Consider the following 18,379-nt stretch of genomic DNA (forward strand, 5'->3'; position numbering starts at 1 on the left):
AATGTTCAAAGACAACACATAAAGAGGGAGGGAAAATGTGCCAATAAATACGCTAGATAAGCTTCAGTGAAAAGCAGCAATGGCGGGGGTGGTGTGGGGTAACTATATGTATCCTGATTCTTTTGCAGTTTGACAAAGTTAATGATTAACGTCTCCTAGATTTTCCACTACATTTTCTCCAGCTTGTCTATTTGCTTTGATTGATGATACTTTATCTCTTGTGGCCCAAGGATGACTACCCTTGCTTCTGTGTAGAGATTAATAATTGATTAGTGCATAGCCCGGAATCTTAGTAAAAGGGAATTGGTCACTTTGGGCTTCCATTTTTTTTCAACGGGTTAACCTACAGGAGAAGGAGGCGATCCAGGAGTGGTGGCAGAAAAATGAAGAGGATCCTGGTTTTCCTCCTTGCTGTAGCCTTTGTGCATGCTCTAGAGAGAGGTAAGATTTCCAGGGCAGTGACCATTTGCAAGAACTCTCACTAGTCTAATTTTGTTACCATTTAAAAGAGGGAGAGAGGGAAGAACAAAAGTGGGTTAAGCTTAAACTCAGATGTGACATATAGTTTTCTAATAGGAGAGCCAAGTAGAATCTCATGGAAGAAAGAAAAGCTATATGATTTGTCATTTATCTTTCCCCGCTTTCTTAATAACCAAGATCTAAGAAAATGGTTCAAAATTAGAATGTTTTTATTTGTTAAAAGGGAATGCAGAGGGAGGCTGTGATCCATCACTAAGCTTTGTCTCTCACTGCCATTGAGAGCACAAAATACCATATCAATGATGCATGAAGTCAACAGAGTTTTTTTTTTTAACTTCTTCAAGGAATCCTCTATTATGTAATATTTGAAGTCACATTATAGTTTCTAAAATATCTCACATAAAAGAACTTAACAGCTATAAAATATGACTATTAAGATCTTTGAGCTATATTTCTCATTAAGTTCATTTATCAACTAATGTCTTCATCTTTGAGCAATATACAACTTTGTGGCAATTTCCCAAGTGGCAAAAATTCATAATCTGTCTCAGTTTACTTTCTGGGTGATTCTTTAATGCTTATAAAAGGAAGCTGCATTCATCCTGCTTTGAAAAGTTAAAATTTTCATGTAGTGCTGCCAGTTAACAACTTTACCCAAGTCATGTGTTAGAATTCATATGAACAACATTTAACCAGTGGAATAAAATGTGTGCACCCCAGGAATCAGTTATTAACTGTGACAAGAATAACCTTACTCCTGCCTTTATTGTTTTTTTACATTCACTTTTTTAGAAAAAAATCTTCGTCATTCAAATTATTTTTAAATTTTGTCTTATTCATGTGTGTGACAAGACCTCTGAATAGCCCAGGTCCCAAGGAACCCTGAAAGCCTATTCCTTTTCCCAGGGTTTCCCTGGGGCAGATCTGAGCCTGGAAAGTCCTCCTGAACTAGTTCCAGATCTGGATCTTCACAACACAGAAAGTCCAGTAATGGTTAAGTCCTGGGACTACATGTGAATGCCAGAATGTGCCATTTTGTTCTACTGACTCAGTAAGGATACACTGGATTGACTTCAAACAGTTACAGTGCTTTGGAGAATACCAGTAATTCTGCAACCTCTATTTCAACATCTTTTAAAATTCTCTCAGCCCATGATATAATGGATGCTAAAAACTTCAAGCCATCTCCCTTGAACTGAACTTCACAATGAATTTGGTTAACTATGAGCCATAGCTCAGATGGTGATGCCTGAGACATAAAATACAATTATCTACCTAATAAATGGCCAATATTTGGTGACTGTAGTCCTGAGCCATCAGTCCTTGGTTCTATAACACCTGACCACAATCCAAATACCAAGTCAATGATTTACCTGAAAGCTAGGTGTGCTCACTACTGGCAGAAAGTGTACACAGTAAAGGAATTGAGAGGAATTTTAGATGCTGGAGGATTGGTTAGGGTTGCAGTTCTCTCTGTCTAGTTCTTGAGAGTTGACTGATCACCCACATCATTTATCTAGAACCCCTTTTCCAAGGTGTATGTCCCTCATTTCAGAAAGAAGTTTCTATATCCAAACATATTTAAGAAATAAGCCATATATTTGTCCTTCTTAGCTGGTTTATGATAAATGTTTTTGATTTCTCAGAACTCATAGGACAACAAAACAAGAAGATTTAACCCAGAGTTTCCCAGACATATGGGCTCTTTCCTAAAATGCCTATATCCTATAGAAATAGTCTCTGGAAAACATCAGCTCCAAAATGTATACAATATGAACATTAGCTCCAGTCAGGCCCATCCTCGAATATCAAATGGCACTGGGGATTCAGCTCACAAGCCCTTGTATACATCTTGTGAGAGAAGGGCTTACCAAATATGCTAAATCTAAATGATATAATATCCACTTTAGCTACCCTGTGAGTGACAAGAAAATTATGTCCACCAATTGCCTCCACTTGGCTTCTGTATTCAAAACTGGATAAAGCACTAATCCAAATTGTATCTTTCCCCCTTCCAAGAAACAAGCAAGAAGACTACTGACACAGCCTCACAATCACCACAGAAATAATGCTACAAGAAACAAACCACTGCTGTTTATAAGAGCTGTCGGCAAGAACATTTTCCTTTTGCTTTAAGCATTTCATTCTCAGCATAATTTAATTAAACATGATATCAAACAGCAAGAACAAAGTAAATTTCCCTCGGGTTGCTGGGTAAGCTGTATTTTCCTTTCTCCCAGTTACCTGTCAAAACAGTCCTAAGACAATATGGTTTAACCCAGTCTTCCTATCAACCACCGAATCATTCTGTTTCTCTTTTCTACAAATTGACCATCACTTCTTCAGTAGCCATGTGAAAAACAAATCTGTCCTAAGTTTGATTCAGGAACATACAGAATGCTACATACATACAGAATGCTAAAGAGAAGCAATTTAAAGCAAGTAGATATTCTAATTTCCCAGATATGTCTATATATTATCTCTGCAAAGCAAACATAATGGTGACTGAGGAGGTGACACGGGATTTGAGATCTACATGATGAAAAGAAGACAGCTATGTAAATATCCATAAGTATGTTTCAAGCAGAAGGAAGCCAGGTGCAAATGTCCTAGACTAGGAACAAATAGGACCTGATCTAAGTTCACAAAGCAGCCCAAGTAAAAGCTTAAAGAGGCTTAGATGATAAGGGAAAGGAGGAAGAACTGAAGTCAGAGAAGTATCTAAACTCGATCATCAAGAGCAATGTCAACCTCATTGGACATCAATACCAAAGTTATGCTTCATTGTTGTCAAGTGAAATGCCAGGTATGAACTCACCATCACAGGTGGGCTATGGGGGTGTGTACACACACTTTAAAAGGTCACAAGGTTGATCTCTATAGGAAGAAGTTGAAATCATTAAAAAGGAACTGCATGGCCTCCCTCTAGTATCTATAGTCACTTCACATGGATCCGCCCCTGTCTGCTCCAAGTTCACATATAGAGAAGGCTTCCCTGACCAACCTACCTACCAAGAGAACCCACTACATTTTTCTCTATCCCCTTACCCCGTCTTAGTCTCAGTTTCCTTTCGTTTTTAGGACTCATCATCTTATCACCAGCTGTTCATTTGGTTTTTTTTGTAATGAAAGTAAGATGTAGGATGTAAACTCCATGAAATCAAGGACTTTTTGTTCCCGGATGGAATTCTCAGTTTTAGAACACTACTTGCCATATAGTACATTTAGTAGACTTTTTTGTCTGTAAAATCACAAAATTAAGGTTATTAGAGTACCTACCTCATAAGATAGCTTTGAGTATTTAAGGAAAATTAAGGGGCTTTCCTGGTGGCTCAGTGGTAAAGAATCCACCTGCCAATGCAGGATATGTATGTTTAATCCCCGGGCCAGGAAGATCCCCTGGAGAAGGAAACGGCAACTCAGTCTAGTATTCTTGCCTGGAGAATTCTATGGACAAAGGAGCCTGTGGGCTGCAGTCCATGGGATAGTAAAAGAATCAGACATGATTTAGAGACTAAACAGCAACAACAAGAAATGTCAACTAGGACACATCACAGATACCCTGGAAGGAGTAAGTTTTAAGTCTTTTGTTATTTTCATTACAAAACACTGACACTAGATTTTATGCACTGAATAAAATAGCTAATAATTTACAATGTGTCAGCTTAAATCTTTTAGATACATTTGCTTCATCCTTGCAACACCATGATGAGCTCAGTGCTATTATACCCATTTTATAAATGGAGAAATTGAGGAAAAGAGGGGGTAAGTAACTTATCCAAAGTAACTGAGCTAGTAACTGGCGAAATCAGAATTTTACATCAATTCAGTGGGTTTACAAAGGCAACGCTCACAATCATTGCTTCACTGCCTCTCATGAGACATGTAGCTGAAACAGTTTTTAACTAATCTTAGGACAGGTATAAGAGAGAACCAGTCATTAACACTGATTTAGGGGGAAGTAAGTGAAATTCATTCTGTCCACCAAGGTCATCCACAACTGATCCAAACCTCAGTTCATCCCTATTCCATGAAACCGGCTCTGCCTTCTAAACTTCCTTATTTTTAGGGCACTATCACCTCTAAGCCATCTACATTCAGTCTTGCAGAGCATTGTTGGATTTTACTGTATCCATTTGTTAATCTATATTCAGTCACTTTCATATTCTATAAATTTTAGCCCTGAAATACATCAGCCTTGCACAGAGCCTCCTCAGTGTTCCCTTTTGTCTGCATAGATCTAGTTCTCAACACCTGGGAACACTCCCTCTTTTATCTGCATGCTAAGTTGCTTCCCAGTCACGTCCAACTCTTTGTGACTCTATGGACTGTAGCCCACCAGGTTGCTCTGTCCATGGGCTTCTCCAGGCAAGAATACTGGAGTGGGTTGCCATGCCCTCCTCCAGGGGATCCTCCTGACCCAGGGCCCAAACCCGCACCTCTTATGTCTCCTGTATTGGCAGGCAGGTTCTTTACAACTACAGTTCCATTTCCTTATATTCTCCTCGTACAGGTTCTCGCTCCCCTTTACCCAGCTACTGTAGTGGCTTCCCTAACCAAAACCCTACCTCCCATCACTTCCCCAAACAATCCAAACTATAAAACAAAGCAAAATTTGACATAATGTGGTAAGTAGAATTCAAAACTGAATTATATGCAAAGTAGAATCACTATTGAGAGGCTACTGAAATGATACTGATGGAATGGACATAAATTTGAGCAAACTCCAGGAGATAGTTGAGGACAGAGGAGCCTGGAGTGTTAGAGTCCATGGGGTCACAAAGAATTAGAGACAACTTAGCGACTGAAAAACAACAATGAAATATAGGGGTGAACATGCATAGCTGGCTAGTGGGATTCTAGGAATCAGACTGTCTTATACAAATCCACACCAATTCTGGTCTCTGTTTGGAGTCACTTGATGGCGGGTAAAATCTCAGGTTTAAATATTAACATGTATGGTAGGCAGAAAGAGCGTCCTCCAAAAATGTCAACATCAGTATGCCTGGAACCTGAAAATATGCTAGCTTACATCACAAAGGGGAATTAAGGTTGCAGGTAGAATAAAGGTTGCCAATCAGCTCTTCTTAAAATAGAAAAACACAGAAAGTATTATCTGAGTGGGGCCAATGCAATCACAAGAGAGAAACAAGAGAATCTGTCAGAGGAAGATAGTGCTAAGGAAAAAAGGCACAGAGAGGTACAAAGTTGCCAGTTTTGAAAATGGAGGAAGGGGCTCTTGAGTCCAGAAGCATAGGTGTCTAGAGGCTGGAGCAGGCAAGGAAATGGATTCTCCCCTAGAGCCTCCAAAGCAAAGAGAATTCTTAAAGCAGTAGGAATACCAGGCCACCTGACCTGCCTCCTGGGAAATCTGTATGCAGGTCAAGAAGTGACAGTTTGAACTGGACATGGAACAACAGACTGGTTCCAAATCGGGAAAGGAGTATGTCAAGTCTGTATATTGTCACACTGCTTATTTAACTTATATGCAGAGTACATTATGCAAAATGCTGGGCTGGATGAAACACAAGCTGGAATCAAGATTGCCAGGAGAGATATCAATAACCTCAGATATGCAGATGACACCACCCTTATGGCAGAAAGTGAAGAAGAACTAAAGAGCCTCTTGATGGAAGTGAAAGAGGAGAGGGAAAAAGTTGGTTTAAAACTCAACATTCAGAAATCTAAGATCATGGCATCCAGTCCCATCACTTCATGGCAAATAGATGGGGAAACAATGAAAACAGTGAGAGACTTTATTTTGGGGGGCTCCAAAATCACTTGCAGATGGTGACTGCAGATATGAAATTAAAAGACGCTTGCTCCTTGGAAGAAAATTTATGACCAACATAGACAGCATATTAAAAAGCAGAGACATTACTTTGCTAACAAAGGCCCACCTAGTCAAAGATATGGTTTTTTCAGTAGTCATGTATGGATGTGAGAATTGGACTATAAAGAAAGCTGAGCACCAAAGAATTGATGCTTTTGAACTGTGGTGTTGGAGAAGACTCTTGAGAGTCCCTTGGACTGCAAGGAGATCCAACCAGTCCATCCTAAAGGAAATCAGTCCTGAATATTCATTGGAAGGACTGATGCTGAAACTACAATATTTTGGCCACCAAAGAATGGATGTGAAGAACTGACTCATTGGAAAAGACCCTGATTCTGGGAAAGATTGAAGGAGCTGAAGGGGACAACAGAGGATGAGATGGTTGGATGGCATTACCGACTCAATGGACATGAGTTTGACCAAGCTCTGGGAGTTGGTGTTGGACAGGGAAGCCTGGCATGCTGCAGTCCATGGGGTCACAAAGAGTCAGATACAACTGAGCAACTGAACTGAACTAGAGCCTCCAGAAGAACAAAGCCCTGCTGACACCTTGATTTTAGCCTGTGAGATCTGTGTCAGACTACCCAACAGAAATATTAGGCAGTAAGTGTGTGGTGAGTGAGTGAAGAGTGAGTGAAGTCACTCAGTCGTGTCTGACTCTCTGCGACCCCATGGACTGTAGCCTACCATGCTCCTCCATCCATGGGATTTTCCAGGCAAGAGTACTGGAGTGGGTTGCCATTTCCTTCTCCAGAGGATCTTCCCGACCCAGGGATCAAACCCGGGTCTCCCGCATTGTAGGCAGACGCTTTATCGTCTGAGCCACCAGGGAAACCCTATTATGTGGTAATTTATTACCATAGCAATAGAAATATAACACTGTAGGTTTCCGGGCCCTATGACAGGCTGGGACTTCCCAAAGGAAAAGAATCAATGAGTGAAAACGTCTCACTTTTGATAGATTACAGTTTTACTGACCACATCCAGGGGGAGTTGGCCAGGAGGTAACTGGGGTACATGTTAACTCAATTCCCTGATTCCTAGGAGTTTGGTTTTTACCTTTTCTACCATTTTCCTCAGACCAGAAAATAATTTAGCCTGCCACCGGAGAGAAGGACTGCAGTGAGTTACATGAGATCCTTATCACAAGGCATATAAATTGCATCTTGTACTATGTACTGTCAGTGGATTTTTACCATGAGAAGAACTGCTAATATTCATTGAGTTTTAACCACATTTTGTTGTTGTTCAGTTGCTCAGTTACATCTGACTCTTTGCGACCCATGGACTGCAGCATGCCAGGCTTCCCTTGTCCTTCATTATCTCCTGGAGTTTGTTCAAATTCATGTTCATTGACTCGGTGGTGCCATCCAACTATCTCATCCTCTGTTGCCCCCTTTTCCTCCTGCCTTCAATCTTTCCCAACATCAGGATCTTTTCCAATGAGTTGGCTCTTCGCATTAGGTGGCCAAAGTATTGTAGCTTCAGCATCAGTCCTTCCAATGAACATTCAGGGTTGATTTCCTTTAGGATTGACTGGTTTGATCCCCTTACAGTCCACATTAGGCAGGAGATATGCTATATAGTTTTACATAGATTAACATATTTCATAGAACAGCCTTAATAACAAGGTATTATTTCACTTAGATCCTAAGATTACTCTTCCTTGAATACAACTCTGAGTTCATGCCTGTACGTGAATGCATTTCAATAGATACCCATTATCTTTAAAAAAAAAAAAAAAAGTAAAACTTTGATGATCACTTTTTCTAGTATTTAAGTTGCTCACTTCAGTTTTATTGGATTACTCGTTCTCTAGCTATGACTGATTTTCTAACTTTAGATATTTTTTTCATGTTGTTCTCTCTACTTAAAATTCCTCCCCCAACTCATTTATCTCTGTTAACATCCTGCCCATCATCTGTGGTCCACTTCAAGTGATAGCTCCTTCCACAAGTCTTTCTAAAGGCTCCCTTCCATTCTAGGAGTTCATATGCTTTGTTTCTATGTCTTCTATGGCTATGATCACCATTGCTGCTATTGGTGCTGTGGTCTTATTCTTATCTCTTCCATCAGACCTCAGTTCCTTAAGTACTGGTGGCTTTCAAATTTCTTATATGGTGCTTTATCATGTTATTTATTCTTATGCTGTTTTAAAAACCAAGACCTGTAATGCATTCTAAGTTTCCAAGTCAGGATACCAAAGACAACACTCTCACGCATGCCAAAGGTGGAAGAAGGAAACTTGCTCCCTTATCTTCACCTCTGCAAAAGCATTTGTAGATGACAAGGTGCTCAATTTGTGCAGCGAAGGAGAGGTGAAACAAGATGCATGGAGGAAGAATGCCTCCTTTGGGACTTGGGTGAGTGTAGCATCTATATGGGCTACCACCCATGTTGAACCCAAAGACATCACATTTGAGTGAGTCTATGAGGCTATCCTCTACTTTGTAGTATCTGGGCAACTGACCCATTGCTCTGCTATCTTCTACTGTTTGTGAATTTTCAACATCTGAAATGTTCCACTGATGGCATCCTAAGAGGTACAGTTAATTTCTCTTAGATTAGTCTATAGAAGTCAAGCAGAACTCTAAGTTCAATATTAAAAAGAACTGAATTTCAGCCCATTGACTTAAACTCAAAACCACATACGTGCCTGCAAACATCAGTATGAAACCAAATCAATAGTTTAGGTAATAATGATTTAAAATATCAAGGGAAATGAACCCCACCAAGAAAACTGAAAAAAAAAAAAGAAAAGTACTAATTTGATTACCACTTCTTCATTGACAGTGTTTCTCATGACATCTAAGTATTTTTGTGACTTTTTTTTTTTTAATTTCAATAATCAGGGCAACTTCCTATATTAGCCCAACAATGTTTAATTTCTCAACTAAAACCACTACTCTGAATATCTAGCCCAACTAGTCCAAATGAATAGTACAAACTATATTCTTTAAGTCTAAAGAAATAAAACAAAAACATGAGTATATTGACCTTTTCTGACATAGATGAGTCTGTCAGTGCAGAATGGAAATAAAAATGTCAAAGGAATAAAACTGCAAAAATGTAAAAGCCCAACAGTTCTGAAAGCCCATGATTCTCCAGAACATAACAAGAAAATAGCAACTTAAGACAGTTCCTAGCATCCTGCTTGTTGTTTTTTTTTTTTTTAATTCAATTCAGTGTTATTTAGGCTTTAACCACAGCTCCCGCTATACAGCTTTTCTAGAGGATCAATATGGTTTTAGAGAAAGATTATAACAATAGTTAAAGCATTCAGAATAATCCTAAAGTTTGTATCACCAGAGTGGGTATCATCTTGTCTACCCCCACTAGAGTAAAAGTTCCACAAGGACAAGGTCATGTCCATTTTGCTCTTTATTGTATATTCAGTACTGCACCCAATGCCTGCCGTAGAGTAAGTCTTCAAGACATGTCTGTTACATGTATGAACAAGTATTGTCAGCTGTGTTGAGAAAGGTGAAAGATGCATGAAGCAGTAAAGATTTCCCAAAAGTAAACCAAATGTTTTCAGAATCCCAGAATGAGGCACAAGTTACCAGAATGTTTCACAATACAGATAGAAAAGGGGCGTGCTACTGCAAAAAGCAACTCTGTTGAGGACATTTGTAAACATTGAGTGCTGAGGACTCGGGATGTGAAAATGATTTTCCAGTGTCACCAGGATTATGCCAATATTTACCAGAGCTGCATCAAAGTCCAGACTGTCCTCTTCCTAGCCACGTGACACATGAAAGAACAGAGTATGACATTTGAAATTCATTTGATATAGGGTTTAATCATATGAATCAAAGTGAGCTCAACTGGTGTGAAAACATTATGCAGTATTCCATGGAATAAGGAATCAATTTATAATAAATCGCATTTCAAATTAACTTCAGCATTTGCTACTTTTTAGAAAATGAAAAAGTGATTAGCCTACTCACTTAGCCAGTTAAGCTCCAGATCTTCTCTTTGAATAAACGAATTTTTTTTTTTTTTGTCAGAAATATTTAAAGTAATCCACCTAAAAGATACACAGTGTAACAGCTTCCTCTACGGGTAACTTTTGTAAGAGCAGTTTTATCTTATATTTTAATTCTAAATTTCTTCAGTGCCTCTTCAGGGCTTTTTTCCTTGCTTCTGTCTTGCCCAAGGCTGAATATTCCAAGCAAACATGGCTCCAAAACCATTTTAAGTCTTGTGTAGTTGATCTAGCTTCTCAGTTTTCTGTCATTCTTACTAATAATAGTTAGCATTCTAACTAAAAATACCCAGGAATTCCAATGTGCTGTCTGTACAGACACAGTTGATTTAATTAAAGCTGTTTAAACAAGAGATAATCTGTAGTGTCTACTTGTACCACATTCACATGCACTCACATTCCCAACACACTGAGAGACTCTACTTCCTTAGTGAAGTTAGAAATCTGGAAAGCTAAAAACAAAATAGATCCTTAACTGTTCAGAGGTGTCCCCACTTAATGCAGGCCCTCATTTTGCATCTTATTGAGTGGTCACATTAAAACAAAAGTGACCTCTGAAATTTTATACGGAGAGTTTATTAAACAAAGTTAGCCCTTTGCATTGAGGATAAATGAGTCCTTATTCCAGCTATTTTTGTGTGTGGCTTGAAACAATAAGCTTTGGAAAAAAGATTCTATATAATTTCTTACTCTTACTACTTCAAAAAGGGGTGATTTTGTAACTTTTAGAAGTGACCTGGAAGATCATGAGGATACTATTGTGTACTAAATCCAGGAATCTATAATGTATGTATGCACACATACTTAGTCACTCGGTTGTGTCCGACTCTTGGTGACCCCATGGACTATAGCCCACATGCCTCCTCTATCCATGGGATTTTTCAGGCAAGAATACTGGAGTGGATTGTCATTTCCTCCTCCAGGGGATCTTCACAACCCAGGGACTGTACCCGTGTCTCCTGTGTTTCCTGCATTGCAGGCCAATTATGTACCCACTAAATTATCGGGGAAGCCCCCAATATAGTGCTATTTAAACTCTATTTGAATATTTCTAGGAAAAAACAAACTCACTTCAAAAAGCTGTTCATCATTTCAGTTACTAATTAGCCACAGCTATAAAATTCTCTCACATTGAACTAAAACCTGTCAGCCATTTCTCTCAGCTCTACCCAGGAATAACAAACGTTGCTGACATCCCCATACTGCCTCTTCTGTCCTTATAGGAGGACAGCTGTATCCTAAAATCTTTCCCTCTGCATCCTAATCTTCAGTCCCACCAGATACCATTAATGATTAACAAAATTCCTGCTTTATTTTGACCTTTTGAAACTGACAATATCCAACCTTGTAAATAAGTTAATAAATTACAGGAAATGTACTAGATATGAAGGTTTATCAGAAAGTCAATAGAGTATAAAAAGCTATTGTCAATCCTAGTGTCTTGTCCTAGTTTCCAAGATAATGTTATATTTGATTATGTAATCACTTTCTTTGTGATTTTGATGAGTTAATCCATTATTACAAAATGACACTTAAGAAAGCTTTTGCCCCTCAATTCTGACTTCTCACCTTGGATATACATGTTAAACAGTTCACCTGAAAGACTTAGGGTGCAAAAGCTTCCTCTATGAGCAGTTTTCACCAAAGTCAGGCATTTTCACCATTAATTCAAACAAATCCTAAAGAGAATCTTTTTAAAAGGGAAAAAAACAATCTTCTTCAGTCAGTATCCAACCACAACCACCTCCACTCCAAATCATAAAACAAGAATTTCTACATGTAAGCAATATATGATATAAAATAGGCAACTAATGAGAACTGTATAGCACAGAGAACTCAATACTCTATAATGGCCTATATGGGAAAATGATCTAAAAAAGAATAAATTAAAAAAAAATAAAAAATAAAAATAAAAAAGAATAAATATATGTATAACTGATTCACTTTGCTGTACACCTGAAGCTAACACATCATCATAAATTAACTATATTCCAATTTAAAAATAAGAAGAATTTCTATCCTGTGTTATGTATATTTATTCTTCTGTGGAGTTGAGGCAAGGACATGTAGGTGGTAAAAGGCATACCAGTAGTTGCCATCATATCACCCAAGATGGATTTCCCAATATTTAAATCCAAGAGGATGAGTTATTAAACATCAAAACAATTTAGAATAGGAACTGGGCCATTTATATACTTATTTTTAAAATATAGCATCAAAATATTGGGAAATATCCTAGACTTACTTGAATGAATGATGAATCAGGGATGAACATTGACTGCCTTCCCTGTGTTCTTCCACTCTATATGTAATAGGTATGTTGAAAACATGGGTCTCACCATCAACAAGGTATTCATTCCCAACCACCACATCCACATCCCCAACCACAACAAAGTACTCATTCCCAGCTAGTGGGAACTAGCTCTTTCCAACCACTTGGAGGGACTTAAAAGTAGGGTTTTTATTTTTCTGATTATACAAATAAGGTCTTATGTTCCTTTTGAACCTCAAAATAATGACCTCATAATAGTCATGGTAATCTCTGGTTAGTTTAATCATCAAAAATTTGTAAATTCAAATGTGTTCCTTTTTATGGCTGAGTAGTATTCTGACGTCTATGGGGTCGCACAGAGTCAGACACAACTGAAGTGACTTAGCAGCAGCAGCAGTATTCCATTGCATGTATGGACCACAGCTTTATCCACTCATCTGTCAAGGGGTGGGGAAAAGGGTAGAAGGTTAGAGGGAGGTTTAAGAGGGAGGGGACCTATGTATACCTATGGCTAATTCATGTTGATACATGGCAGAAACCAAACCAATATTGTAAAGCACTTATCCTTCAGTTAAAAGCAAATTTTTTAAAAATTGTATATTCATTATAGTGGGAAGTTTGACTCCCCCAGGTCATTTGTATATCAGTCTTGCTGCCTTTAGTGGCAAAGGGAATCATACACACTCCACTGCCTGTTCTCTTCTTCTTCGTCCTACTCTCTAGGCTGCTTTTAGTTCCTCCAGGGTTAACACGAGGGTAAAAGAAGCCAACAGGAAAGGTAAGCAGCAGCAGATCCCATTCAGTGGGCAGCTTGGTGAGGTAGCGTTCCTTTCTCTGGTTACAGATGTTCAGAGTTAACACTTTCTTTTTGTGAGTTCTTCGGAGATCTCTTTCCCCATCATCCCTGGTGATCACTCACATCATCTGGCAACTTAAGAGCTCCCTCTGGCCCTTTGATTTTCAAATTGTCTGCATCTGCACAAAGGCATCCTACTGTTTGTTGGTAGCCTATTGCTTTCTAGATAAACGTCTCCCTACTTCAAAACAAAAACAAAAACAAAAAACGAGGTAGGATGATTCCAGGCCAGTTTTGCTCTCCTGCCCAATCAGCATCAGGTACAAAGGTCACAGCAGAGTCTCCCTCTCACAGCCTAACCTTTATTGCACCAGGCACTTAACCAGCCTTTCTAAATGTACAGATTTCTTGAGGCTGAATCAGATACCTGACCATGCCACCGCATCTTCCAAGGATCACCTATCAAGGTTTGAACGTGTTCTTTGAAGCCCTTCTTACGATGCTTGAAGTGAGGAGAAGCACTCTCTTACCACTCTCCCAAACCCATCACATGGACTGACAACTTTCCCCAAACCTTATTTTGCCTAATTTCCAATTTTTCCCTCAGCTTACCCAGCCTTCTGTTAGAGTCTGGAGGTGTGAATGAAGCAAGAGTGGCAACACCAGGCCTCACACCCTGCCTTGAAAGGCCTGCATGACTGTGCCTAGTGCTTCACTTTGGAATGTAGACATGCCCTCCATTTATTTACTTCTTGGTTCATTTGAGCCCTTGGATGAATCTGAAGCAAAGAAAAGAGGGAGGGATAAAAAGCTTTCTTTTAACATTATCATAAAGAAGGCTGAATGCCGAAGAATTGATGCTTTTGAACTGTGGTGTTGGAAAAGGCTCTTGAGCGTCCCTTGGACAGCAAGGAGATCCAACCAGTCCATCCTAATATTCAACCCTGAATATTCATTGGAAGGACTGATGTTGAAGCTGCAGCTTTAATACTTTAGCTACCTGATGTGAAGATCTGCCTCATTAGAAAAGATCCTGATGCTGGAAAAGATTGAAGGCGAGAGGAGAAGGGGACGACAGAGGATGAGATGGTTGAATGGCATCATCGACTCAATGGACGTGGGTTTGAGCAAGCTCCAGGAGATGGTGAAGGACAGGGAGGCCTGACATGCTGCGGTTCATGGGGTCACAAAGAGTCAGACATGACTGAGTGACCTGACAACAAAAAAAAAAACACTTCCAATTTACTAGTTGGCATATACATTTTGATTCACCTACTTTCAGTATTATTTCATTCTTTTTCTTAACTTAATTTTCATTAAAGTTTATAGAATGCCATCAAATAGTATGCCATCAAATTCTGATCCATTGAGAGAAACAGAAAGGCATGACCAAAATGAAACCACACAAAGATATTAAGAAAATGCTAGTTTTGTATCAATGAATCATGTCCCTTTGTATATACACATTTAATGGAGCATTCATTTAAAGGGGAAAGATTCAACTTTTCTATTTCTGATTGTCAGGTCGAGATTATGAGAAAGATAAAGTCTGCAAGGAACTTGCCAGCCTGGGAAAAGATGACTTCACATCTTTGTAAGTATGATGTATTCATTCACTCTTCTTGGTTACCTGACCTTGAATGAAGCTCAATGTGAGGTAACTTCAACTCAGCTTCAGGGGCTAAACTGAGCTCCACCGAGATGAAGAGGATAGAGTCCCAGGGTCAAAGTGGGCAGAGATGTTAGGCATGTGGAGGCCATCCAAAGATTCAAGCTGAACTACCACTACCATGGTCTGAGAATTTGTTAAAAGTTTACCAATGAGTTGAGAGAATAAGCAAGCATCGTTTTCTAGGGTGAATTAAAAGGCAGCAGTATATGCTAGGACTATGGCCAACAACATGACAAGGGCAAGAACAGGTTCACTCAGAGAAGCTTGAGAGAGGAAAGAACATGAGGCTGCTTTGATGGAACCCCTCAAGTCCATCTTCTACTGCTTTACAAGATGAGATTTTGTTCTAAGTGAACCTATTTTTAAAGTCAATGTCCTATTTTTATTAGTCAAGAATATGTGTGCAAAATTCCACTAAAAAAACAATGGAAGAGACTTCATATTAAAATATGCACAAACATGAAGACTTTTAAAAATTCTGAGTATGTTCATTTTTCTCCTCAGGTCAATGGTCCTATACAGCAGAAAATTTCCCAGTGGCACCTTTGAACAGATCAGCCATCTTGTGAATGAAGTTGTCTCTTTAACAGTGACCTGCTGTGCTGAAGGGGCTGATCCTGACTGCTATGACAACAGGGTAGGGATATGTGGTTGGCCTCATCTGTTGTGGCCCATAGAATGGAGTCGAGATAGCCCTTTACATCATATCTTGGGGAAATCTTAGACATCAACCCAATTTAGGGGAAATATGAAGCTACTCCAAGTTTAGGGGAAATATGAAGCCTATTATCCCAGAACTCAAATTTATTCTAGTATAGTGAACCAATTTTGTCCATTGGTCCTACAAGGTTGAAATGAGAAAACTGGGGTGTACATTAATTCATGAACCTCCTGAAATAATTCTATTATTCTGTATATCTTAGAAGCCTACCAATATGCATACCTGTATCATGCCAAGACTGGTACCCACTGCCCTGGAAAAACTTAGCATTGGTTTCAGACTATTTCGGGGTTCAAAAATTGCCCTATATATACACACACACACTAAATTCTGCATTTTCTCCATTAGAGCATATCTGCAGAAATTTAAAACACTGAAATGAGTTTCAAATATATATGTTTCCAAATGAGTTTCAAAATATATGTTTCAAAATAAGTTTCAAAATATATACAGTAGCTAAAAGAGGTGAGACTACATGCGTTTCTAGCAATTTACTGATACTGTCAATCAGGCCAAATAAAAATGGCATTTAACTGCATCTTGATAAATGCCCTACAGGCAAATATCTCCCTGTTCAAAACTGCAGCAGTTAGCCAACAGAAACAATGTTCCAAAGATTTGATTAGAATATATTCTACACAGTGACTCTTACCCATTAATTGCTTTATCTGGCCCTTAGCTACTTTCTAAGTATTTTATCATTTTCTCTCATAAACCACAAAAGCACATCATTTCAACCCTACCTTCTGCACTATGTTAAAATAAACAAGCAAGCTACCAATTATAATCAAAACAGAACACATTTTTATTTCCATTTTATTTTATATATTTGCTAACCCATCCTTTGACCAGAGATGGTCTCCAAGATTGTTAGAGACAGATCATAAGAACAGAAATGGCATTGATGTTTTTTGGATTACATCTTCCTTCTCCTATTGTTCAAAGCAATTTTTTTTTTCTATAAATATGTTACTTTCTTTGTAAACTTTTCTTATTTGGAAGAAAGTAATAAAGGAAAAATAGGGAAGTTGCCAGGCAAAGAAATGGTGAAAGGTTCACTGTTTACTTCTGGTTTGCAAAACTAATATCACATTGGTTTCCCTCATTGACAGGAAAAATCTTTAGAAGGTTTATCCTAAAAATATAACTTATAAAGTAAGTGTAAAAATGTCAAAGTCTTTTTCCCATGTAAATCCTCAAATAACTTTTTCCATGATGACTATTTCTATTCCATACATCAAATTATTCCAGATATCAAATTCTTCCCAAAAAGAAGTTTGTTGCTACAATTGTTTGGTGGTATTACCATGGGCTTAGTCTGCCCACATGAATCAGTCTACCATTGTTGAGGCAGTAAATTAAGTTGTAGCACTGCTTCAACCATGATGCATAGGAGAATAAACTTTGGGGCTTTGGGAAAAAAAACAGAACCTCAGGCCTCATCTTTGACCTACTGAATCCGAATTTCTGTGTTATGCAGCCCAGGCATTTCCAATTTTTATACAATCTGTGATATGATGCAAAAGCAGGTTCAAGAACCACTGCGTTTTCAAGAACACAGATCAATGTTGAAGACCAAGGCAGTCAAGGATTAAGAGTCTGTTCAAGTAACAAAGCGAAGGGAGGAGGGCAGAGAGAGGTCACATTCTCAGCATAGTATTTAGAACAGAATGCAATGGAGTTTTTTAAAAGGACCTCCCTCATCTTCAGAGATGTTAATATCCCCATAGAGAAACACTGAACTAGAGTATCCAACCTCTAAAAGCTGTAGTCACACATCATCCACTCATTAATGAAGGTTTTCTTTAGGTCCTACTCTGAGTCTTAACATAAGACTCTATACTTGCCTATAACTAGAATTATGCAACTTGTCATGGACAACTTTGTTTCCAATGAGAGTTTTCAAATTTAGAGCTAAGATGCTATATACCAAGTGGAGAACTACAAGCCTAGAAACTTGTAGGTATATGAGTTTACTTGTTTTTCCTTTCTCATCCTAGACTTCAGCATTGTCTGACAAGTCCTGTGAAAGCAACTCTCCATTCCCAGTGCACCCTGGAACTCCTGAGTGCTGCACCCACGAGGGCCTTGAAAAGAAGCTCTGTATGGCTACCCTGAAGCACCAGCCACAAGAATTTCCAACTTATGTGGAGCCAACAAATGACGAGATCTGTGAGGCATTCAGGAAAGATCCCAAGGGGTTTGCTGATCAGTAAGCAGCTTTCATCACATGTAAAACTTCAGAGTACAAAATAACAAACATGTTTAAACTAACCCCCTACTCTGTATAGACACCTCTTATACCATACCACAACCCAGACAATTTCCAATAACAGAAAATTGGCTGTTACCCAAGACAGCCCATCTTTGTCAGTGCTGATTATTATAAATGCCTTTTCTCAGATGAAGATGAAAGCAAGTTTCCCAAACCCCCACCTTCTGTCATCCTAGTTCTAGTATCTGAAGCAGAATCACCTGGAACGCCTCCATCCTTGTGACATTTTCAAATATTTAACAGCAGCTATTGTGATTACACTTATGTTAGAGATCTTTGCATGCTACATCTGATAGGATTTTATTGCTGTGCACAAGTATTTAACTCCAGGTAGAGCATAAG

General features: G+C 38.7%; 1 protein-coding gene across 1 annotated transcript in view; it reads left to right on the top strand.

The window, feature by feature from the left end:
• Positions 1-337: 337 nt before the first annotated feature.
• GC (GC vitamin D binding protein) overlaps positions 338-18,379 on the top strand; it is a 48,273-nt gene continuing 30,231 nt past the window's right edge. Inside the window, exons 1-4 of the mRNA XM_061145226.1 lie at positions 338-441; positions 14,894-14,963; positions 15,546-15,678; positions 17,763-17,974. Of these exons, the coding sequence (XP_061001209.1) occupies positions 384-441; positions 14,894-14,963; positions 15,546-15,678; positions 17,763-17,974 (473 nt within the window). The 5' untranslated portion in view covers positions 338-383. The remainder of the gene's footprint in view (positions 442-14,893; positions 14,964-15,545; positions 15,679-17,762; positions 17,975-18,379) is intronic.

The sequence above is a fragment of the Dama dama genome, chromosome 6 (assembly GCF_033118175.1).
Source record: "Dama dama isolate Ldn47 chromosome 6, ASM3311817v1, whole genome shotgun sequence".
NCBI classification, from domain to species: Eukaryota; Metazoa; Chordata; class Mammalia; order Artiodactyla; family Cervidae; genus Dama; species Dama dama.